General features: G+C 41.8%; 1 protein-coding gene across 2 annotated transcripts; it reads right to left on the bottom strand.

Moving 5' to 3' along the window:
* Positions 1 to 36: 36 nt before the first annotated feature.
* Positions 37 to 24,726, bottom strand: csrnp3 (cysteine-serine-rich nuclear protein 3). 2 transcript variants are annotated; one of them, XM_049595066.1, is made up of 6 exons: positions 24,517 to 24,726; positions 23,557 to 23,600; positions 6,818 to 6,986; positions 4,085 to 4,344; positions 3,638 to 3,934; positions 37 to 3,156 (listed from the first exon to the last, which is right to left on the bottom strand). In XM_049595066.1, the coding sequence occupies exons 3-6, from the start codon at positions 6,978 to 6,980 to the stop codon at positions 2,008 to 2,010; spliced, it is 1,869 nt and encodes a 622-aa protein (XP_049451023.1). In that variant the 5' UTR covers positions 6,981 to 6,986; positions 23,557 to 23,600; positions 24,517 to 24,726; the 3' UTR covers positions 37 to 2,007. The 2 variants fall into 2 exon arrangements, with proteins under 2 accessions (XP_049451023.1, XP_049451024.1); XM_049595067.1 differs by lacking the exons at positions 23,557 to 23,600; positions 24,517 to 24,726 and adding an exon at positions 9,962 to 10,319.

Here is a 24,726-nt window from a genome sequence, read left to right on the forward strand (position 1 = left end):
AACAAAAAGACAATTTTAAGATAGTGAAGCAATTTACTCAATACAGACTTTTAGTAAACCACAATAAATACACATTTCAATATATCATTCATAATAAATACTGGAAAATAAAAACCCAACACAGGATTCTCAAGTGGATGCAGCGTCATTGTATCTAGCCTCCTCACACTGTATGCTTTGGCACGATTACTCTGCACTATAGGCTGTGTTGATGATTGCCTGAAAGCAGTCTGTACACTTCTTTTGTACCACCGAGGTGGCAGGAGAGGTCCCAGCTACTCAGTCGCACAGAACCACCAAAACTCCAGTCCTGACCCTTGTGATTATAAAGAATGGGCAGATATTTGCAAGCCTGGAAGAGGGACAAATATCTGTATTCATGCAGGAGCAGAGAGCTCAAGGTAAATAATGTTTTACAGTATTCACTCAATTATTGCAGTCCCCCAATTGTTGAGCAGTCACGCCAATTTCCCTTTTTGTCAGTGATTTTATAAAGACGTGTTGAAGGTTATTTACAGATTTATTTATTTTTTTGGTAAACTTATTTTTCTCAGTCATTTTCAATGGCTCGTGGGACTCATTGTGTAGCTGTTAATTACCCATATGAATCATGTTTCATAATAAGCTTTGATTGTCAACCTTGAACATTTGCTTCCCACGTATACAATTATCAAAACTGTGGCACATTTTTCATTAAACTAATGTCGCTTTAAGTACAATATCAAGTGCCGTGACGGTCAATTAAAAGAAATCTCCGTCCCCTTTTACAGAGGATCCTCTCTAAAAGGGAATGCCTATTAAAAACCCTCAAACTATTGCACTTAACACTTCAATAGAGCAAATCAGCATCATTACTGGATCCACATAAATAAACATCTCAGTTATTAGACAGAGGAATGTAGCTTATACAGCGTTCAAGAGCAGAAATCCAATAAGCAGTTAATTTGTGAAATACTGACACATTATCTCGGGTCAATAGTTCGTCTGCAGAACTGTGATGGAGACTGGTTACTGATGCTTTTCAAATGGAGCCTATTATGATAAAGATTCTGTCTGTGATGAATCATAGAGCTTGTCATACTTTTGGAGATATGTCAAAGTGCTACTTCGTTATTATCCCTGTACTGATGAAATGCTTCAAAGAATAAGTCTCCATTTGTTCAACCGTGTTATTCTAAGAGAACAGAGGAGAGTAAAGAAAACAAGTGAGGGGCCATATTTTGACACCATTCAAGTATCCATCAGTTAAAACCAACTGCATGCCACTGGACCCCCACACGTAAGTGCAAAAGGCTGGGAAATTTAATTTAATTTCTTGACGTTTTATGCTATCGATATTGTATTCCAAAACATACAAATAAGAATTCAGGCTTTTTCATGCTTTTCAAAAACCATAGAAAAGCATATTAATGGTGACAAAAAGAAGAGGAGAAATGTACATTATGTACACAACACATTTTTATATAAAACAATGGCATTTTTTTCCCCTAAATGTCACTGAGTTTTCCCAAAACAGCATGCGTATTGTTATCAAAACATTTACAATATATAAGTTTACACATAATTCAGAAACAATAAATAAACTGACATTATTTTTTTGTTGTTTTGCGCACATTTGACACATACAGTAGACATAGAAAAGTTCCATCTACAGTACAATATCTGCTTAAAACTAGAACTTTACATCTGAAATTACAAGATACATTGCACGGCATGACATAAGTGATGTTTTAAAATGCTCCTTGATCTGTTCCATCTTGCAGTAAAGCACGCACTGTAGCGGAGAAACCCTCAGGAGCGAATCATTCCTCAAAAACATTGCCACCACGACCCTATGGCTTTATAGTTACAGATGAAAATGTACTACGGTGCTGGAGATTGCTTTGAAATTTAAGGTCAGATAATGCAAAAAAAAAAAAAAAAAAGGCCTTGATTATGTTCCCTTAAAATACCACTTGGTCAAGTAAAGATGCAATAATGAAAGAACACTTGGAAAGCTGAGGCCCACTAAATGGCTGTGACCTCAGGGCAATGGTCTGGTAAAGGGAGGTTCTTAGTGTTGGTTCCTAGTAAGGTCAGGTCAGAGTGGCCGTTAACGCCGGACTCTTGCTGCGGCTGCTCAGCTGTCATACATGAGCTGCTGTAAGAGCCCTGGGTGTTATTGTTCAGGTATTTTTGAAACGGCGTCTGGCTCTGGTTGTCAGGCTGCTCCACGAACGCTGCTTTGGACAGCAACTTCTTCTCCTGATCAGGTGTGTAGCAGGTCAAAGGGGCGGCAGGAGCACCGTTGGTCAGGGTGAAATGGTGACTGGCTGTGTATTGTTCCTCGGCCTGATTAGAGTAGTCTGTGTACTGCTCTGCAGACATGTTGAATGGTCCCTGGGCCGCGCTGCCATTGGTAGCACTGACCGGATCTTGGAATGCTAAGGCTTCCCCGTAGGGTTCACTGGGTCGGCTGGTTTGGCCATTAGAGACAGCACTGGAGCTCCCCAGCTGATAGTACTCAGCTGAAGAGGAGTTCATTAAATAAGTGTTTCCATTCATGTGGTTTTCATGTGCCACTGAGCCGTCGCTGTAACACAGCACAGAGGACAAGGGGACCACCTCGCTGTGAGACACAGACGGGGTTGTCATGTCGCTCTGAAAGTTCTCAGACTTCTCCTCATCCTCATCATCCTCCTCCTCGTCCTCAGAGTCACTGTTGGCTAAGCTCTGGGTGCTGGAGTCAGACAGTCCACTGCAAACACTGCTGCTGTCCTCCTCCTCCTCATCGTCCTCTTCGTTCTCCTCTTCCTCTTCCTCCTCGTCCTCCTCGTCTTCGTCGTCTTCCTCCTCGTCTTCGTCATCCAGCGGCTCCTCCATCTCGTCGGCAGCCTGCAGGTGCATGCCGGCCGCCTGTGGAACGGCATCTGACAGGGAATACTCCAACCTGTGCTGGGACTGAACCAGAGGGTTTCCGCCTCCCAGGTCGTTAGTTTCGCTATGGTAACCATTGGTGGGGGACGCCTGCTGCTGCTCGCGGCTCTTCTCCAGCTCCAGCTTCATTATGGTGTGCAAGAAATGGGTCCGAACACGAATGGGATTAAATTCCACTCTCCCGGTTGAGTTGCTGCAGCCCTCTTTTGTGCAGCCACATGGAAATGACATACGGTCCACCTACGGGAAACACAACATTTACTGTGCTTTTCATTTTGTTTTAAACAGATGACCTGTGTAATGTGATAATGATTGTGCCAAATAATTCATAGGCTTCCTTCAAGTGCACCCTCTCCCTCAATGACTCTTCCCACCCTGCACATCGTTTGTTTGATCTGATGCCCTCAGGCAGGAACTATGGGTCACTGGAAGCCCGCACCTCCAGACTAATGAACAGTTTATTTCCCTGGGCTGTGAGAACACTAAACAAACAATAATCATGTCCACTGTCTTGTATTGTTTTTATTTATTTTACCATTTGCTATTATAGCTCTTATATAGCTGTGTGTATGTCATGTTTTTTCTGTTTTTAAAAGCACCAATAGTGGCACCTGTAATCTCATATGTAATATATAATGAAAATAAAGCTTTCTATTTTAGTATGTGCTTCTGTTTACAAGGGTGAAGATAAAACTGGAGAAATGCATGTCATGGGATTCACCTGGCACTTGATCCCTGCGATGCTGCAGGCACAGGTCTCTGGGTCGCAGAAGACTCTGCAATCACAGCCGCAGTCCTCTCTGGACATTCGGATCGCCCGCAGTTCATGTTTCTCTTCCACGTCAATCTTCTTTACCCCCGAGGAGCGCAGCAGTGCCCGGCGCTTTTTAGTGGTGAGAGGCTGCAGGAAGAAGTACTCATCTACCTCTGTGTTATCCAGATCGATGTCATCGTCAGAGATGTCCTCTGCCGTGAGCGTGTTGGCCTCTTCAGACTCCACTGTGCCATTCTTAGTCAGCTGTAAACAAGAGGGAATCACATTCAAATGAAAGTGAAGCAACAAAAACAAAGACTACACTCACAGATTTGATACTGATATCTGCTGAATAATTCTTAGAAAGTCCTTTGTGCATAAATCTTCCTGAGACACACATTACAAAGCATTTACCTTGAGTTTGATTGAATTCAGTTTCTCCTCCTTCAGGTGATCTCTGAGCATGTCTCTGTGGATCCTCTCCTGCTCTACAGCAAATTCGCCCAGGGAGTACTGCCTGATCCAGCTGTGCCTGTTGGACATGCCCAGCGTGCTGCCTCCCTGGCTGGGCACGCTGGTGAAGCCCTGCCGCCGGCTGAAGTAGTACACTGTCACATTCTCGAAATGCACTCTCCTCGTCCGCAGGCGCTTCTCTCTCTTCAGTATCGAGTCAGCTGCAAGGGAAGACAGGGACGTCAGGAAAGCGGCCCATTGCGTGTCCTTGTCATCTTGGTTGTAAACTGTTCCTGACAATTTATTAATCCAAAGTGGAGAGAATTAAAGCTCCACACTGCAAATCACTGCGTCAAGAACACTTTGAGCACAGTTGATTTTTTTATCACTTCTTTCATGTCAGAGTAGAACAGTTTCATAGCCATGTAAAGCCTGTTAAGATAAGTGACATTTTTATGGCAAAATGTGGGACACACATGCTGAGCGTATTGTCCTTAAATGCCTGAAATATGAGGATTTCTTTCTTGCCAGCTTTACAGCGAGCTTCTACGTATCTTAGCGCAGCTTTGCAGGGAAGGATTTCATCACATCTCTGTGCTTCCGCTTGGCATGCAAGTCTTCAGTGTGTCTTTTTAAGGAGAGCTCTACAAGAGGGGAGAGGCAGGGAGGAGGGCAACGGTGGAGCATAAATAATCCCCTGCCTGGCCCAGAGATGAAGAGCACTGGTTCACAGAAGCAGTGTTCCCAGCGTTCACCCCGTATCAGACAGACAGGACAAATAGAAACCATCTGGTTCCAACAGCTCTCCACCCCACGCAAGAGGGACAATGCATTTCATTACAGATGCAGAGCTGTCAGACTGAGAAGAGTCGAGTTTCATTATCTGCATGCAGACAGCTATCGGCTTGTTTTAGGTGTAAAAACCTGAACAGATGTTAAGGTCTTTATAATCAGCTTTTCTGAGGATGTAAAACCTGCAAGAAAAAAACATCTTGCAGGTATTTTTCACAATCTTGCAAGCTGCAATCAGCAAGGGTTCCTTTGCCCTTTAAAGACTTCTCTGTTCTCAGTCTCTCCAAACAAACACACTACAGATGTTTTTTTCCTCCGCTCCCTAACACAACAGCATTGGAGATGTAAAACCACTTAGGATATAATTGTCTCATCTCTCTGCCAAGGCAGTCAATCACTGCCCATGCACGTCACTTCACAGGAGTGAAGCCTTCACAGTGCGCAGCTCCCTTGTTGCTGTCAGCTGACCTTCTCCCCAGCTACCAGCAGCTGCAGCTGACACAGAGGCCACGCTCAGCCTCTAGGGACGCAGCACCCTACTTATGTCTTGCTACAGGGAGGGGGCCCTGTCACCCATCTGCATGTCATTCACACAGACAAAAAAAACAGTGCACCATCAAAACACAAATTTAGCATTGACTTTGCCTTCAATTAAAGTAAAAAGTGTCTTTGTTTACTTGGCAAAAATATTTTTATTTTGGAAAAGGAAATACTAAGTAGCCAAATTGTGCACAGGCATCCTTTCCAACTGTGACTCCTTTCTTTTGTTCTTCATGAATTGCATTATTAAGCTTTTGGTGAAGTTCTTGGATGCTTTCAAAATCCCCCCGAAAAAGGATGAATAAACTGAAAGTGTGTTATCCATTTTACTCGCATTCTGTCTCATCTCTTAGACATTAAGATTCACACATGCACTGTGTTACTTATTAATGATGTGTTCGGTGTCCTTTTGAACCTGCCGAGGAGACATGTCTTTTGTGGTCGGTTTATCTTCGATTAAGAGTGCATTCTTTAATACAAAGCCAGTTCAAGCCAGGAATAAGTGTGGAATCTCTCAGCAGCAGACCTCTATTAGCACTGGTGAGCCTCACAGAATTTAGCTGTGACATTATCTGCGCAAACCAAAACAAGCTTTGCAGATCTGCAGCTGTTTTATTGCAAACTGAATATTTTGGGGGCTTGGCGTGTTGGTCGGCCAAAACAAGACATTTGAAGTTGTCACATTAGGCTTGAAGAAAAAGTCACCACTGCATTTTATAGACCAAACAGGTATTGGATTAATCACAAGTAATTGGCTGATCAATCCATAATGAAAATAATACAGACCTAAGCTTTACCCATCATGCATCATGTCTAGTTATCATATATCTATTTGCTGGTCTTTCTGTTTGTGCAAAAATGAAAACATACTGCCCCCATCTTAAAAAAGGGCTATTGCATCCAAAATATGATTTACATAAGCGGGAAATTAAGACAATAATTTACTGTTCTTAGAAAGTGGTACATTTACATGTACGGTAACAGGGTTGCACACACACAACTTGAGACTGCATCACCTCATTTATCTGGCTGGGCCTGTACACTGATGCTGTTCCTAATGAGGGAGGCTGTCTGTGCATCCTTTCCCTTTATTACAGCATCAGACTCTTAGCATCACTCAGTCTCCTCTCCTCTCCTCTCCACATGCAGATTTCTTCTCTCTGACCTGCATCCTGCATCGATTGCGAGCCACAAAATCAGGTTGTATCTGAGTGTTATTCGTTTCTTGATTAAAAATCCCTTTCAGTGCTTTGGCTTCTCTTTTTTTCCTTGAGATGAAATTATGACATTAATCTTACTGTCAACAGTGCACGTTAGCCACCCTGAGCTCAATGCATGAATTTAAAAGACACAGTCACTCACGGGTGAAAGGGCCCGAGGCAGAGGGGTTGACGCTGTCACTGCTATCCCCACTCTCACTGCAGGAGACCTCATCATCAGACTCCCGCAAGGAAGAGCACGGGGAGGAGGAGGCTTCCACCTCCTCAAATTTCCTCTTCAGTATTCCACTCATGGCCCGCCGCATCTGCACCTGAAACCGAAAGACAGCAGAGGGGCCACGCATTATTTAATATCCAGTTTAGGGCCTTCATAATCCTCAACACACTCAATTAGCAATGAGACCCAGACTCCCCCCCCCCCCCCCCCCTTCCCTTCACACACACACGCACACAAAATCTCTCCTGCCACTATCCCAGCTCCCAGGCGTTCCCTGGGCGATTGATCACCTTGGCACAAAGGAGCTGAGATGGAAGGAGAAAGCTGCTAATTACATACTACGTCTGCCTTACAGGAAGTTCATTCCACTGTCTTTGATTGAGAAGCTGGAGAAAAAAAGAGACTGGACCAACTTGTCTAGCTGCTACCAGCCACTGTGGAATTATGCACTAAATACATGTATTATGTACAGTATTATGTGGATTTAATTGTTGATGCTATAATATAACTGGCTTAACATGTATTACACTGCATCTCACAGCAAATCATATAACAAATAATGCAACAAATTCAAACATGCATTCACAGTATTGGTGAGATGGGCATTTATGCAGGTGCACACACATGCTGATGTGCACTTCCGTGTAGCTATTGAGTATGGCAACACAAAGTGATATGTACATATATCACACATCAGGCAGCACTTAAGGAGGAAAAGGTGAAGCTGTTGCTGACAGGATAATGAGTGACATCCTGTACGTCTGTAATGAGCTTCTGTTAAATCAGATGCTTCCTCCAGAAAAAAGGAAAGGCCTCAGGTGGATGCAGCTATAGTCACTGCAGAGACGAGTGAAAAAAGCTGTACGGTGACAGGCCTTAAAATCTGCAACAAAGTCAATAATGGCAAAGTGATAACAGCAAAAATAGACCACTATTATCCCTGCTACAGACCTTTAAGTGATAACTAGCATTAAAGAGCGCCATGATAATATCTATAACAGTGCTGTTAAATCAGGCACAGCAGTGTTATGCACAGTTTTTAAATCTATCTTTGTATGGCTGTGGAGGTGCAGCTAAATGTTTGTGGTTACTGCACTTACAGACACTGTTGTAACAGAAGTGTTACAGACCACTTCAATGCCAATAGAGAGGGGCCATTAACTCCCTCTGACTGATGATGCAATTAGACAAATAAACAAGAACAAGCTCATCAGTCAACTGCACTAAAACCAATCACCATTACAGTGGACCTACTGCACTGTAACTGACAAACAATACGTTATTATAATAACTTCTTTTCCCCTTTGAATAACATTCAGCCATTATTCCTCGATGTGTAATGTCTGTAATGTTGCAGGACTTATTTAAACACTATTCATGAGACAAGATGTAGTCCTGTAATGTATTTAGCCCTCTGTCCCTTGTTTAAACAGCAGCAGCTGGAACGTCATGTCACAGTTTAAAATAAACCCAACAACACAACAGTGCTGCTGTAGCACAGTGAGGCTTGCTATGACTGGCAGCTTTTCCCTCACTGCTTTCTCTCTTGGAAACTGGAATCAGTAAAGACAGCATGCATCTTCACCCAGTCCCACTCTGTCTGTCTGCCAGAGCAGCTTGTGGGGGAGTTCCATTCACAGGCAGCCACAGTGTTTCATCTGGGCTCTGCTATCAAGTCATTACAGATGCAAATGCTGCCTGAGAGAAAGAGGTGCAACCCAGCGAGGACTAGCACTGCCAGCAAGAGGGGTCATTGTTCCCAGGAGGCTGTGCTTGTTCAGCGCGGTGACATGGCACCGCCAGCATTTGGAGAACCTCCAGAGTCAACAACTCTACCTACAACTAAGGAATGTGAGGCATCCTCCATCTGGGAGAACATGGAGGACAAAGGAGTCTGTCAGGGTAACCTCACTGAGAAGATTTCTTTTCAGAGAGAACTGATATTAATTTGGAAGCAAAATCTGTAAGAGCAGGAGCATCTTTTAGATTCTACAAAACCAACAACTGAGCCGGCTGACAAGAAACCACCAATCTACTTTGTCTTCTGAATGATCATGACAGGACAAAATGACAATAATTAACGCGCTGATCCTGAAATATATTAAACTGTGAGATTTAAAAGGTTAGAGCTGTTGATCTCACATCAAAACAAAACAAGAAACACATCTTTTTTCCACAATCTATTTCATTTGTTGGCAAACAGGAGTGGAAATTTCCACCAGAAATGACCTGTGCAATTTTAGTCCATTTCCTAGCAAGGGTCCTAATTAGATACCATTGTTGGAAACCCATTCGTATGCTTAGCCCTCAGCTGATGCTGCACTAGGCTTTGATACCAAAAGTGGTTTCCATGGAGATTCTAATGTACTCTCACAACTAGTGCTTTCCCATAAGACAGTGTTTCCAGTATACCGTGGATAAAGGTTCCTCTTACTAAAGCACCAATGTTAGTTCATATCTAAGCAAATGATGCAGCTACTTTCCCACATTAATTCATTATTAGTTCATTTACATTCAGCATGAAATAAGAGTGAAAATCTTGACACAGGATGGGCATGACATCATAAGCCACAGCTCTGTGGGTAATCTAGGGTGAACCCCTTTCATCATAGCTAAATAAAAACCAGAGATTGTTGCTCCTCTCCAACAGCTCTTTCTTTGTCTTCACTGTTGCCTTACCACTAATCATGGCTGGGCAGCATACACTATGATACAAGAGAGAAAATCCCAGAGAAAATAATGCAGCAAAAGCCAGCTTGGAAAGCCCCTCCCTGTGTTTGCCTCTCTGTGCACACACATCAACTGTGGAAACCAACTCTTGTCCTTAATCAACAGCGCTCACGGCACTGTAGCACACTTGCATTCTGAATGCAATTATTTTTTCCCCCCTCGTCATTCACAAGGTTCCCACAGTCAAAATAGAACCGATGTGACAACACAAGGCTCAAAACACTCATCCCAAGTGAAGCCAACAACCCTATGGCATCTGGTGCAAGTCATGACACATCAGTCCTAGGATGACCAGATTACACTTCTCTGTGCGCGCTGGCCCTCACAGGAACAACTGACCTGTATCCACTGGCAGACTGTGACTCCTTTCACCTCTTCTCACAGCAGCACAGCCACACAACCATAAATGTGGCTATTCAAAAAAGGTGAAACATGATGAGTGAAGAGGTTCCCATTTTGTTTCAGTCCACTGACTTGCACCGACCCCTGAGCTCCACGGGCATGAGAAAAAAGGGTGCAGGAGTGGGAGAGAGACTTGTAATTTTCCAGCTCTGACTGCACTGTCGGTACCATATGCTTTATTGTTGCAAGACGGCAGTCTTTCTCACTTTAACTCGCTGTCTGTCACTGTGTTCCTCTCTTTCTCTCTCTCTCTCTCTCTTTGGCCACACAAAGGCTCATTAGCTGCAGCCGGCTGAAAGGCAGGAGCCTGACTGGAGCAGAGTGGAGCAAAGCAGAGGCAGCCTGTGAGATCACATGGGTGGGATGTCTGAGAGAGAGAGAGAGAGAGAGTCAGGCGTGCCTCTGCTCCTGCTGTCTGCAGATATTTTTACCAACATGAGCTGGGGAAGGGGAGGGGAGCGAGTAGGGGGGGTGAGGAGGAGGAGGCAGAGGTATGGGGGGGTCAGCAAGAGAGAGAGACAGAATGTTGGAGAAATGGATAAGGGGTGGGGTGAGGTAGGGGGGTTTGGGAGATGCAGGGCGATGGGAAACGAGCCAGCAGGGGAGGTGGGGGGGTATAACAGAGATGCAGAGAGGAGGGGATTCAGAGGGGAATAGTAAAGGGGAGGGGGAGAATGAGGAAGAGGTGGAGTGAGATAGAGTAGGCAGGTGAAAAGGATAGAGAACGAGGCAAAGAAATGGAAAAAGGGAAACATCTGATGCCAAGAACAACACAATGGGACCGGCAAGAGAGCACACAACAACAAATAAAAAATTAAATGACTTTTAAAGAAAAAAGAAATCCATGATAAATTGAGTAGAACAGCAGAACATTACACAATGCTTATATAAAAGTGTTGGCATATTATTGCATCCAGCTGCAATAACCAGCATATGAAATCTGAACATCTAACTGGAAGAGGTTGACAAGAATATATCAACACCTCACCCGTGAAGAAAAAAAAAAAGATTTTTCAGCACTGTGGTGGATGTGATCCCAACACTTCCTATGCCAGGAAGTTCTGCAGAAGAGTTAGCGGGGCCTCGGCTTGTGCAGTCAGAGAGCCATTATATCATTCTTGCACTCAGTTGGACCGTATGTCAACATAAAAGATCCTGCACTTCCCCATACAGGATGGCTTGAAGCCTAGAGGCTTTTTTATACAGCCAGTGCAGCATTACAGTCTTTACAAACAAACGATCAGTTCTGAGCACAAACAGCATACAATGCAGAAGGTAATAATAGCCTAGTTGCTGTTATGCATTCACTCAAAACCTCCTATTAGCGTGATTTACATCCATTGTGGGTTTATACAATGTCTATGAAAGTCAACATTTATTGACGATCTCATGTGAAAGGATTTGTGTTGTTTCCTTGATGCAAGCAACTTTGAGGAAAGAATTGTCATTCGACTCTGCGATGTTCTGCATCCTCACCAGTGTCCTCCCTTGAACCTCGCCTCGACAAAACTGCACTCCTCCTCCATCCCTGTTGTCTCTTCCTTACACTGCACATACCACCTCTCTTGTATACTATATAACATCAACCAGCCACAGTCACAGACACATTAGCTGGCAGCAATATGTTCATTTGAATTTGTACCTTCAGAGTCAAGATCATCATGATCTAAATTACAGCTGAAATTGTCCTATACTGTGTAGTATTTATTATGGAACATATAAGTAATGCCACTACTGTAAAGCAATCTGAACTGTATTTCTACATGACATGCTACACTGATAAATGTATTTGTAGCAGTGGTCAAGGTGGTAGTAGTGGAGACATTATACTGTATCATTTAAGGGTTTGTATCCCCTCTAAGAGCAATGCTAGCCATTGAAATAGCTCCTTTCAAACATGCGGTTTGCACACAGGAAGCCAGCGGAAGTGTACTGACGGTACTTTGACAGACTGCTGAGCACTCAGACATTACAGTTGGCTATTATGGCTAAATCAGAAGGACCAAAGAACAAACAAGCAGCGTCAAAATACAACTGCAGCAGCAACAAGATACACAAACTATACCTAGAGGGGGGTGGACGCAATAAAAGGGACAGAAAGTTAGTTCTCCAATTACAAAATGCAATATTTCTGATTTATGCTGTCCCACTGCCGTTGTTATTGTGTCCACCCACTTCAGATAAATGCTACTCTGATCTAACTGATCACACTAATGAGAGGGCTGATGTCCCTACCACCATATTTTTAATCTAAAAATGATGGCTCTGTTCATGTAACAGATGATATGTGTGTCTCTCTCGCACTACTAACAGACCCTGTAACAGATTGGAACATGAGTTACAGTGATTTGTGCATCATTGGGGTCTAGTTTTAGGCTACCTTGTAAAGCAGAGCTACTATCTCTATCTTAACTTGAATAAAATCTCTATTCACAATTCTATAGTAAAAATAGCTAGGCATAAACCAGTGTCTGCTCTCCTGTCTTTTAAACTGTTTGCTATTTTTATACTTAAAGGTCCAGTGTGTAGGAATTAGTGACATCTAGTGTTTAAGTTGTGGAACTGAAATTTCATTTGTTTGCCAATTGTGAAGGAGAACTAGGGTGGCTGACATGAAAATGGCCCTATCTTGAGCCAGTGTTTGATTTGTCCATTCTGGGCTACTGTAGAAACAACATGGCAAACTCCATGGAAGAGGACCCGCTCCATATGTAGATACAAATGGCTCATTCTAAGGTAATGTAAGCACAATGATTCTCAGTTTGAGGTGATTATGTTACATTTCTGCCAATGTATCCTCCTAAATCCCGCACACTGGGCCTTTAATGTGAATTTTAATGGCACATCTATTAATACATCCTGATTTTATCTTTTTTTGTGTGCTTCTATATTAAGTGTCTATTAGGTGTCAAATCTGGATGTCTTATTAGCCGTTAAGTTAAAACAGGAGCAAGAACAACTTGACAAAACTCTGCCCTACTGTCCTTTTCTCTGCAAATGTCACAGTTCTGCTGACTGTTGTTAATTAATCTGATTTCAGTCATTACAGTACAAGTTAAAATTTCACTGTGAAAATAACTATGAGAAGAGTGAACGATGATAAAGCATACCAAACAATATATTCCCTTTTTTCAGTCTGGTTGTTCTTATCATTTTGATGAAATGTGTTCTTGGATGACCTCATCTGCATTTCTTTGATGATTCATCCATAAGCATCACACATATATGCTGCCCTATTACATAAAAATGCAAAACATAAGCTGGCGAGATGGCATTTGTTACACCATCGCACCAGTGATGGTGACCTATATTTGCTCTGACTTTCAAGAGGCTTTCTTATTTCAGTGGAGGGACTTGAAGACAGCAGGCAAAAACCAACAAAGAACAGGTTTAGAATGAATCATTTGTGTACCCTTACAGTGATTGAGGTCATGAGCAAATTCTGCCCAACTCCCAGCACAGTCAAAGATGAATGGTAAATTCCAAAATATATTTTTAATGATATCTCTGAACAGTCCTGTTGTTAAGCAAAGAGAGGAGTGCTTGTTATTTCTCACAGCAAATGCTGTATACATTATTCTGAAAAGAATATGAAGTATAGGTTAATTTACCTTCGTTTTCTGTTTTACAGAACATAAACAACGTTGAAGTGGGAGAAGCAGGGAGCTTGTCTTTTGTCTATGCTCTGACACATGAACTGCCTTGTCAAAAGTGTTCCTGCAAAAGCTATTTCCAGGGTCCTTTGCTCAAGATCAGTGACACAGAACCTTTGGAGGTTGTGCATGTGCTGAGTTAAAATGCAAATTGTAAAAGCAATCATTATATAAACCCTTCAGTGATCCTGCCAAAACATTTGACTCTGAACTGTCTGGCTTCATGACAACATATCAGCAACTGTTTAGCAGGAGTGGCCACAAATCAGAACCTTTAATGGAGGAAACCGGGGTGAACCAAGGATGAATCACCGCACCCACTCTTATCACTGCTTATCACCTTCATCACAGCCATTATCCATCTCAACACTTAATACAGCTATCTCACACAACAGATGGCAGGTTCTTCAGCCTATACAGATTCAAGTCCAAGGTCAAGGGTCTCCATTGGGTCGCCATCAGCTGCATACTGCAGCTCCAATATGAGGCTGCGGCATACAGATCATAATGCCATCTGCCATCATTCAGAACATGATGTGCAGTGCACCCATGGTGCATTTCCAGAGGCACAAAAGATACTTGGACTGGCCATAAACAGTAAGTACACAGAAGTTCATCTGGACTTTGCCACATTCCCACATGTACCATAGATTATTCTGCCTGCTTTTGCAGTTTGTCTTTCCTCAGACACAGAAATTCACGATCACGTCAGTTACACAAGCAGGCTTTTGCCAAACTCTGTTGCCTACTCTGCTGTGTGGTGCAGGATCCTGGAACACTAACAGTACAGTACAGTGTCTCAGAACTCCGAAAAATTCATACTAGAGCTACGTCCTGAAAATCATGGACATCCACTGGGAAACAGATCCACAAATGTTAGTATGTAAGAGAAAACAAATATTTTTCAGATTTCTATGACAATCATCAAATACCAGCTCTGACAAATTGTCAATGTAGTTACAATGCCTGACTCGTGTTAAAGCAGACACTCCACTCTCATCTACATACTGGCAAGCTGGCACCTAGATATTAAAGAGAGAGGTACAAGGACAACGTCAGGACCAACCACAAAATGTGAAAGGGCACTGCAGAGGCAGACCTTTGCTGAATAGAAAACTTCATGGAGCAGCCATACTCCATGAAATAGAGTTCCAACAGGTCGCACGAGTCAAAGGAGAGACTTACAACAAAGAGAGCAGATCCATGTTCGATTACTGTCGCTGTACGCTCACTGCGGTAAAATCTGTTGTGCAAGAAACAGTAAGGACCGTTGTAGTAAGGTCATGTGAAACTACAGTATTTCATGTGAGCAAGCTACATTTGGTAGAACATATTTCTACTACCTTGCGGCATGTCATGCAGCAAGTCACAGCTAACAGAAATCCTCCCTGTCTTCCGCAAGTATCAGTCTAAAGGAAATAAAGAGAAGTTGATCATTTTATCGCAGGGCTTTTCTGTCCCACAGACAATATTTTAGGCCTAATACACACTTAAAAACCAATGCCCAGAAAATGATCAGCTCTGAAATCAGGGTTTCTGGTAAGTTGGCTATGATACGGTGCTGATTATGGTCGCTTAGCAACGTCAAGCACAAAATGCCTCTACGTCCTTGAAAGTTAGCACAGAGTAGGCACAAAAGTAGCATCCAGCACCTAACCTTGCCTTTTCCAGGCAAGAAGACACGACATGGGTCCCAGCCCTAAAGCTCCTTAGGTTCACAGTCTGAGCACAGACTGTACAGTTGAGTCTCAGGGTTCTCATGATCTCATACCTATACGACTTCAGGCAGCGATCTCTAGCTAACAAGCTCAGATTATGTATGTATTTGGTAAAACTGGATACCACATCCCAAATTTACGCTCCATTCAGGCCAATGAAAGCTGTTCACTTGAAGAATATGGCAGGTTTCCATGTTTTTGGCTATACACCGCACACTACTCCATGCCACAAAAATTTAATAGAGACAATGTTTTGATCCTACTTGGATCTTCATCAGTGTAAAATGACAGAATGCCCAAATGTTTTTGGGTCCACAGAGCATGGGCGCTAGGGCACTTTTCAAACCAAGCCAGTCAAGAGCTTACTTGTTGAAGACTTCCTCTACCTGAGCCAACCAACTTCCGACAAATTGCTAATGAAGAAAGTCAGGCATTTAGCAAGCTAAAGGTCCACCATTTGACAGAGCACATTAGAATTATACTGGTCAGGCTATCAGAAACATGACTTTAGATACCAGGGTAGATCTGTGTTTGTAGGTTATGTAATTAAGTGTTTGATAGCACATTACCTACATAAAATCAACTAGCCGATAGTATTGACGGCTGTGTTTCGGCTGAGTTTTGTTTGAGTTTGCTGAATATTTCTGCCCCCTGGTGGTCGATTATTGTAGCTTTACATGTTTTTAATAGCAATACTGACATTCAGTCGGTGCCAAATTCAACCCCCCTCCACACTCTCATCTTCCATGCACTATATAAACATCCCATCTGTATTGGTATAAAATGTTGCAGATAAATCTACGTAAATCGCTAATTAGTCAGTTACATATGTATATACTAATTATTTGCATATAAATATATTTTTAAAGAGAAGCAGTTCCTCAAGGAGGACCATCAGACTCCTCTTTGATCGACTGCCAAATGTATATGCGTGGGGGGGACAGGAGTGGGGTTGTGTGAGTATAGATTGATATAGATTGCAAATTTGCTTCCTTGCTCTGTATCTGCGTCTGCCAAATGCCTATGCCATTCAATATGGCTGGTCGCATCGCAGACTACTAGTGTTTCCACAGTGATGAAGCACACATTCATACAGCCCAGATGGCTTGGCAGATCTTTTTTTATTCTTCTTCTTCTTTTTTTATGTGAGAAACATTTTTTTTCATAGCAGGAGACCCTGTCTGAGTGACTGAGGGTGCACTCCAGTAGAACCAACTGATGGGATCACGGAGCAAAGACAAACCCTGAAACCATGAAAGATCCTGGGCCACGCAGCCAGTCTGAGGTTTTGTTCGAACTCATCCATCACCGGTGTCACACTCAGGCGTACACGGCAACCTTGACAGAGAGGGAGAGAAAGCTAGGCAGAGGGAGATAACTAGATAGAAATAAAGAGAGAGAGAGGGGAGGCTAGGTCTCAGCTGGACTCCCCTGAGGAGAGGCTGTGGCCTGGATGATTATACAGCTACAGATGATGTCAGTGGAGGATCCCTGCCTCAGAGAGAACACAAACCCACTGCTCATATATTCATTGACACTGTTTTGCAGAAGGGGTTTGATAAATTCCTAAATTATACATGAAAAAGGCCACAGTTGAATGTGTTTTGCGATAGGTCAGGGGGCAGCTGCCTCTGTCTGTATGTGCTAGCATCTTTTTCCAGGAATAAAACAATAAACACGGTCATTTGCATCCTGTCCCTGGAGAACACAGGGACCACACACCAAAAATAAATGTATGCAAAGGATGGATAAAATCAAAGGGTAACAGCTTGTGTATAAAATTCTGCAGAAAACTCTTATAGCTCATTCAGTTATTTCCAAAAAAAATCAATGTGCATATGCTGCAATTAAGCTACACTATCTACAAATCTTTTATCCATACACAGTCCCTTCCTGTATTCTAAACAGGCCTGCCATTACTCCTGTTAGGTACCCAGCACTGGAAAACACCTGCCAGTTTGCTCAGCAACAGTGACAATAAACATTTGCTCGGGCTGTTTTTTCCCATTGTACCACAATAAAGGTCAGATGGACAAATTATGCAAATAAATAACATTAATTGTCAAACACAGTCATCCTCAGTCTCCATCAGCCTTTAAAGAATCCCTCACACGCAAGGAAAAAAAAAAACATTCAGCAATTAAACACAAAGGAATCCATTTAAGGAAATGTAGCGACATCTACAGATTTATGCAAATGAGACTTCACATGCGCTCTGTACATTTGTTAACTTGCACTTGCCTGAGGCTGCAGACAGATCTGCTCCACACACATGAAAGGAGGGAAGGGGGGGGGGGGGGTAGCAGGAGAGAGAGAGAGGGGAAGGGAGGAGAGAGTGCAGCCCACTGCTCAGCACTCAGCACACGGAGGAGCCTGGTGATGCCTGCTGCAGCCTCCCTCCTGCAGCTACAGTACAGCCGAGTGCTGGGAATCATTGATCTGTTCTTCCTCCTCATAGAACAATAGAGGAAGCACGGCTCCTTATTAACCACATGGGTCCAGAGCAAAGGGTGACTCCATATTTAATCCTACATATCTGGCTGCACCACTTTGATATCAACATTGTGTTACAGCATAAAGAGTTGGGAATAACTAGATGTGTTATGAGTGGCCAGTGTACAAATGACTTGAATGAGAATATTTCTGGCAAGAACTTGTTGAGAGCTCCTCAACTCATTTGACTCCTGGCGTAATGTGTGGTTTCTTTTTCCGTCTTCCACACCGAACAGCGTTAGGCAGTGTTTTAATGAAACAGAGCTCCATGCCTAAATTGAAGTGTAATCTCTGAGACGACATTTCATCCACCATCTCAACTGTCTTTGTTTTTACAAGCAGTGATCAAAATACGCCAAAGCAGACAAGCGCGAACGAACGAGCCCCACATTCAAACTAATGTTTTGATTTGCTGTAATTCAAGTCACACAGTGCGAAGGCATAATCAGGTACCCTCACCCTCATGTCAATCACAATGCTCGCCTAAATTATTCATGGCTCTATATTTTATTTATGACTATATTTTCCCATGCCACCTGAAAGTTCGCAAAAGCCGGTTTTGCTGGCAGAAACAGAGCTGCCAAAGCATTTCATAGAGACAGGGCTGCTTTCATCTCTCACACAGGCTGGGAAAGCTGTGGGATGTGGAGTTCATATTCTGCAGACAAGCCTTATCATTTATATATAGCCAGTATCATGTTGAGATCTTGAATCATTTTTTATATGCAAAACATTTGCACTGTTATCTGAGAAAATTCGCGAAGTAGGCCAGCGCTGCATGTGATTACAGTATATGGTGAATTAGAGTGATAGGAAAAAAAGGAAGTGGCATAAAACACTTCCTGAGAAAAATCAATGTGAATTGTTCTACAGGATACACACTTAATTTAAAGGGTGTTATTGGATGTGTTGTTGGTTCGGCTCTTAATTGAGACTGTAGGTGTGTGAAATAGGTTACATCATCAGGTTAATGTTCTCCTGCAGATCATGGATATATGCTTGAAGAGTAGGTACATTTCTGCCTTACTCATTTCTATATCACATTTTGTAACAGTAATTCAAATATACACAATAAAACACTACGAGTACCAGTTATTTCCTTTTTATTTCTACTTATTCAGAATTCTGAAAGATGATGTTCTTTTAATTACAGCGCTGGTGCTTTTTTCTTTGTGATTACTTTTTGAAAAACTATCACGGCTTTCTTTCTACAAGGCTTTTTGATGATTAGATGAGCCTATGAGATATTAAATAATCAGACATTTGGTTAAGCTGTGCTAAAATGAAAAACAAATAAAAACATCTGCACACTTCTTTCCATTCTGCAAAATGTAATACCTAAGCTTTGGTCACTAAGACATTTATGAGACATGCCAAACTGTGTCATTGTCTGCTTAACGTTTTTGTACCTGTAAAACACTGGAAAAATGAACTTATTATGATTAATTAACATGCAATGGTCATGACTAAACTAAGACTAAGCATCAGTCAAATTTAAAGCTAGCTTACTAAGGACTGTGTGGGTGTGGTTTGATCAGATTTAACTGACAGTGATCACACTAACCCACTGAGTGTCATCAGATTCTGACTCAAATCCTGATTGGTGCATGAAAGTATAGGGCATTCAACTAAGCCCCACCCACATTAAAAAAAACATAAACCAATGAAGAAGAACAGAGAGCAAACTAGAGATACAAAAATCTAATAATATGTCTATGTAGGACCTATCACTCATAGGAAGATGATTCGAAAAAAAAAGGTTTTCAACGCATAAAAAAAGCATCTAATCCAATTTTAAAAGCTTAAATCAGACCTTATATATAAATACACTAAATGTACTTCATCTATTTTGCTTATACAACCAGGAAGTCTCTTGACATACATTACCTCAAACAAGACCTGGTCAAAATGGTGTCAAAATGGCAGCACTGACACAGATAACACCATGTAAAATTAATTTACATTTAGAGCAACAAAACAGAACACGAGAAGCACTGAAGAGCTGTTGCAAAAATTTCTCATCAAACATGTTATGAATTTGTTTTTTGAATGCCTGATATGAAGACAAATGAAGTTAATATTGTATATTATCACAGGCCCAGGGTGCATACTGCAATATACATGCAAATGAGACTAAATAAATGGACATAACCTCATCTTATCTAAAATTATTTGATCTTAAACTCATAATGTTACTTCACCAGAGGTTTCCCAAGTTTGAACCTACTCCAGTGATGTGTGTGTGTCAATGCTGTAGCCAGAGAAGTATCACTGAATGAGAATATGAATTGTCAGTAATGAAACTGAAACACATAATCTTTACTAATTGTAGAATATTTGCAAAAAACCCAGAATAATTACATCATCACTTCAGATGTTGATGTCTGTATATACACACACACACACATTTATGTGGTTGCGCTCTGTGCGCTGACAAATAAAACTCATTAAAGGCAGAGAAATATGTATTTTTTTTCTTTAATTAGCTGGCAACAGACAAAAGATTCCAAATAGGTGTCATGGCAACATCTCAAGAGAGCACAGTCCTGAACCGTGAAAGCTCAGAGCTCAGCCAGGAAGGAGCCAGAGACACAAAAAGAGTCACATCAAAAGCTACTAAATTGGAACCATGAACCCTGCTGAGACACACAAAGCTGCTCTGTAATCTAAAAGGTTGATATTAGTTCACACCGCAATCCTATACCTCGCCGATGCCGTGATTTTAATTAGGTGTTTGGGACGAGGAATAAAACATGCACAGTGACAATTAATGAAAAACAGAGAGGGCCAATTGTTTTGAAAGAACATAAATTGTGTGTATCACACCACATCTCAAATGATCAAAAGGACATATAGCCTATCCACATAAAATCAGAGAATGTTTTATACAGTGTTTCTGCATTAACCTGCCCGTTAGCTTGTTGTCTTATCCTAATTAAGTGGAAAAGTCTCTTTGAAGATGTTTCTTTTAAAGGTCCAGTGTGTAGGAGTTAGGGTGATCTATTGGCAGTTATGGTATATAATGATAATAACTATGTTTTTATAAGTTTGCAATGACCTGAAAATAAGACCTGTGTTTGCATTACCTTAGAATGACACAGACACTGGCTCTGGATAGGGTCATTCACTTTTTTTTGCTAAGTGCTAGCTAAGTGCTTAATTTTTATCATTCTGTGGATGATTTTTTTTAAATTACAAGCAGACACCCTCACAACAAAATTATTCCATCATTCTCGTAAAGCATATATTCAACACTGTATTCATGAGTTAATGTTGTCTTGTCACAATTTAATGAACCTGCTGCTTCAGAAATGTTTAGTATAGCAACCAAAATTTAGCCTGAACACTTAATATAGAAGCAAGCAAAAAATTACTAAAGAAAATCAGGATGTATTAATAGATGTTTCATTTAAATTCATATTACAGGGCCAGTGTGAAGGATTTAGGGGATCCATTGGCAGAAATGGAATATAATCACCTTAAAATCTGAGTCATCATGCCAACATTACCTTAAAATGAGCCATTTCTATCTACACATGGAGCGGGTCCTCTTCCATGGAGTCAGCCATGTTGTTTCTACAGTAGCCCAGAATGGACAAATCAAACACTGGATCAAGATAGGGCCATTTGGGTTTACATGTCAGTTCTCTTTCACGCTTGAGACGCAGAAGAAGCTCCAGTTGTGTAGCCTCACCACTAGGTGTCACTAAATCCTACACACTGGACCTTTAAAACTACAGAAAATTAAACTTACCATGAGCATCACTGGGTAAAAAATAGAGTTGACTGAAGTGTGGTTTGTGAGCAGAGATATGAGAACTATGAGTGAGCTGTATCAACATATTATTCATATGTGCAATGAGTAATTCCTCTTGTTTTATATTGTAATTTCCATGGATTATTGTTTTACATATCGTTTCAACGTTTACTATGCTATTTACAGAGATAACACTGGCGATCTGAACCGGTCAGTGGTGAAAAAAAAGCACTTTTAATGCACAAACTTAAATGGGACGCATTTGCCCCAGTTACCGTTTTAAGCTCCATTTCGCGGCTCCCGACTGCATCCGCCTCCCTCAATACTGAACCAATTTTATAACGAGTTGTAGGGCCCAGGTTGAAAAATGCCGAAGTTATCCTTTAAGTCAGGATACAATATTATTGTGATATTACATATGTTGCATTATGCTGAGTATTGACAAAATATGTTGTGATTTATTACTTTTTTTCAACTGTTAAGGGGTGTTGCCAAAGGAAAGCTTTGTCAACACCTGTTTTTCCTAGTAAGATAAAGTTTTCAGTCTGTTCATCTCACTTTAGACATTTTTCTTGCAGCAGCAAAATGTTTCTAGTGGACTTGTCTTACCCAGGTGGTGAAATGTAAAGCGAGGTGTTAAACAACCCACTGGACTTACACCTCCAGAACACTGATTCTTTTAATCCAGTCTTCCCCACATCAATTAACAACCTGACCTTTAACCTCACCCAGTAAATCTGCCTGAACCTCCAGGTGGAGCTTAAAGCCACCACTTCTTGTTGTTCCCACGTAAAAGGAAACAAATTGATTTAGCTGTGCACGGGAACCTTTGTGTGCAGACAATTCACCCACACCAGCCTCCCGCGGAGAGACTCTCCTTAGTGCTGCTAAGCCATAACACCTTTCCTGTGAATCTTTAATGGACCACATTCACTGTTATCAAGCTTGAGCCATCTGTGCTACAGTATGTAATAGCAGCATGGCTGAATCACTTATTCAAATAAGCCAGCTTAATGATGCGGCTTTTCACAAGTAAATACATCTACTTAATGTTTCAATGTCCTTTTACTCAGTGCCACATGTACTAATTAAATTCTGCTCCTCTGAGGACTGGGTGCTGATGGATTTGGGAGACAGATGGATTGAAGAAGGGGAAATACACAGTCACAAGAAGAGAGGCCCCACACACACATCGCCCCGCCCCCTCCCCTCCCCTCCCTCACCTTTCAGATCTCAATCACAAAGACGGAAATGGTTGTGTGATTGTGTGTGCACGGTCACATGTTTGAGGGCATGGTTTTGCACAGGGATGGACTGTTAGTGCTGCCTTTTCCTTCTGACAAAAGAGGCTGGCGGAGGAATAATTATAAAGAAGGCATGGAAAGATAATGAAGCTGCCATATTGAAGACTAATATGTAAAAAAACAGTTCACACGATTATATCTTTTGATTATATTAAAGTAAATGTATTAGTACCACATGGCTTCACAGGCAACAGTGAAATAAATATTAATCTATCAGTAATAGTGCTTTGGATATATGTCAACGCCTGTGATTTTCACATTTTCTGTAGCACTGACGGTTGATTTGCTGAAATAAATAAATAAATATCAAGCATATAATACAACACACTCTAGAAAGAATATGTCCTCTTTTCATCATTTTGATATCAGAGGCATCTCTCTAGTATAATCCAGTGAGAATAGCGCAGCTGTCTGTATTGACTAAACACTGTTGTCTGCATCAACATCACATCATATCTTGTTATCAGAGGGTCTTTTGTGGCAGCATAGCAACAGTTGTGCGAGCTTTGAACGGCATCTATCTCGCAGGCATGAATTCAATATGTTAATGTGTTGTGAAGGCTGGCAGTATGATATTTCAGACAGCGAGAGGGAGATGTGTTCTTACCTTTAGCGAAATATATTAGACTGCAGCCGCGATACGCCTCTGTTCTGTGAAGGATAGAGAAGAGAAATATAAATATTTAGACTGCAGCTAATGTAATAAGTAGTGTCTGCTCTATTATTTCTGGAGTTACAAGAGATTTTGTGCAAAAAGGTGACTTTAAATCATGTTTTATGCTGTTTGGTGCACCAGCTGACACAAGGTGCCACAACATGATGAACGCAAAGCAAGTATTTTGTAATGCACATGTTTTAGTGCACATTCTATGTCAAAGAAACTTTGCAGTGATGTATAGATGACTGACAGTGCTTTATCTCTTTGTGAGCCACTTATAGCTGGGGAGGTTGGAGAGAGGGGGGGGAGCATCCTCGTGGGAGGCAGGAGGGGAACAGACTTTCTGCCTCCTCAGCCTGTTCTGCAGGAGGCTCTGCGGGGAACCAGACTCTCTTCTCCCTGCGGTCTGCATGAGAGGCTCTCAGCCAGTTGGCCATACATACTACTCAGCTGGCTCCTAGTAAAGCAGCCTGTATGACACACATGTGCGACCTCAAAAATGATACACAAAGGCACAGGAGCTCTTACATGCAGGATCCCTTTGGGCTCTGGGTCTATTTTGTGCAGCAGTAAAGCTTTTGTGCTCAAAGTGTTTGAGCAATAAAATGGTCAATGGCTTGGATGGAACAAAGAAAATCTGGTTTTGAAGTATTGGTATCATTCTCAAATTTGCTATGTATGTGTAGCACAGACAGACTGATGCTCAGAAGAGTTTGACAATTGGACCATTTAGGGATGGGTCCCAGCATACTGAAGCAACAAAACAGCAGGCAATCATCTAACATGTCTAATTACTTTACGCACCAGTAAAAAGACGCATGAAACAAATACAACAAGCTCATATTTCCCCCATCTGATCATGGATGTATTCAAATACACGGCCTGTTACCTGAGATTGCTCATACTCACCATTCATTTCGTTACTATCATCAGTACCCAGCCAGTCAATGACGCCCCTCTCTCAATGGACTTCACAATTTCTCCCTAAACCAGTTTTCCTCTTCGGAAATCCTCCACCGCTGTGAGATCAGTCAAAACCGGTGCCGGATTTCCCCGAGTAGTGTTGGACTGACCGGCACAATTGTCGCATATAATAGTGCTTTAACAAGCACTCCTTCC

This window comes from Epinephelus fuscoguttatus, linkage group LG13, assembly GCF_011397635.1.
Source record: "Epinephelus fuscoguttatus linkage group LG13, E.fuscoguttatus.final_Chr_v1".
Taxonomy (NCBI): domain Eukaryota; kingdom Metazoa; phylum Chordata; class Actinopteri; order Perciformes; family Serranidae; genus Epinephelus; species Epinephelus fuscoguttatus.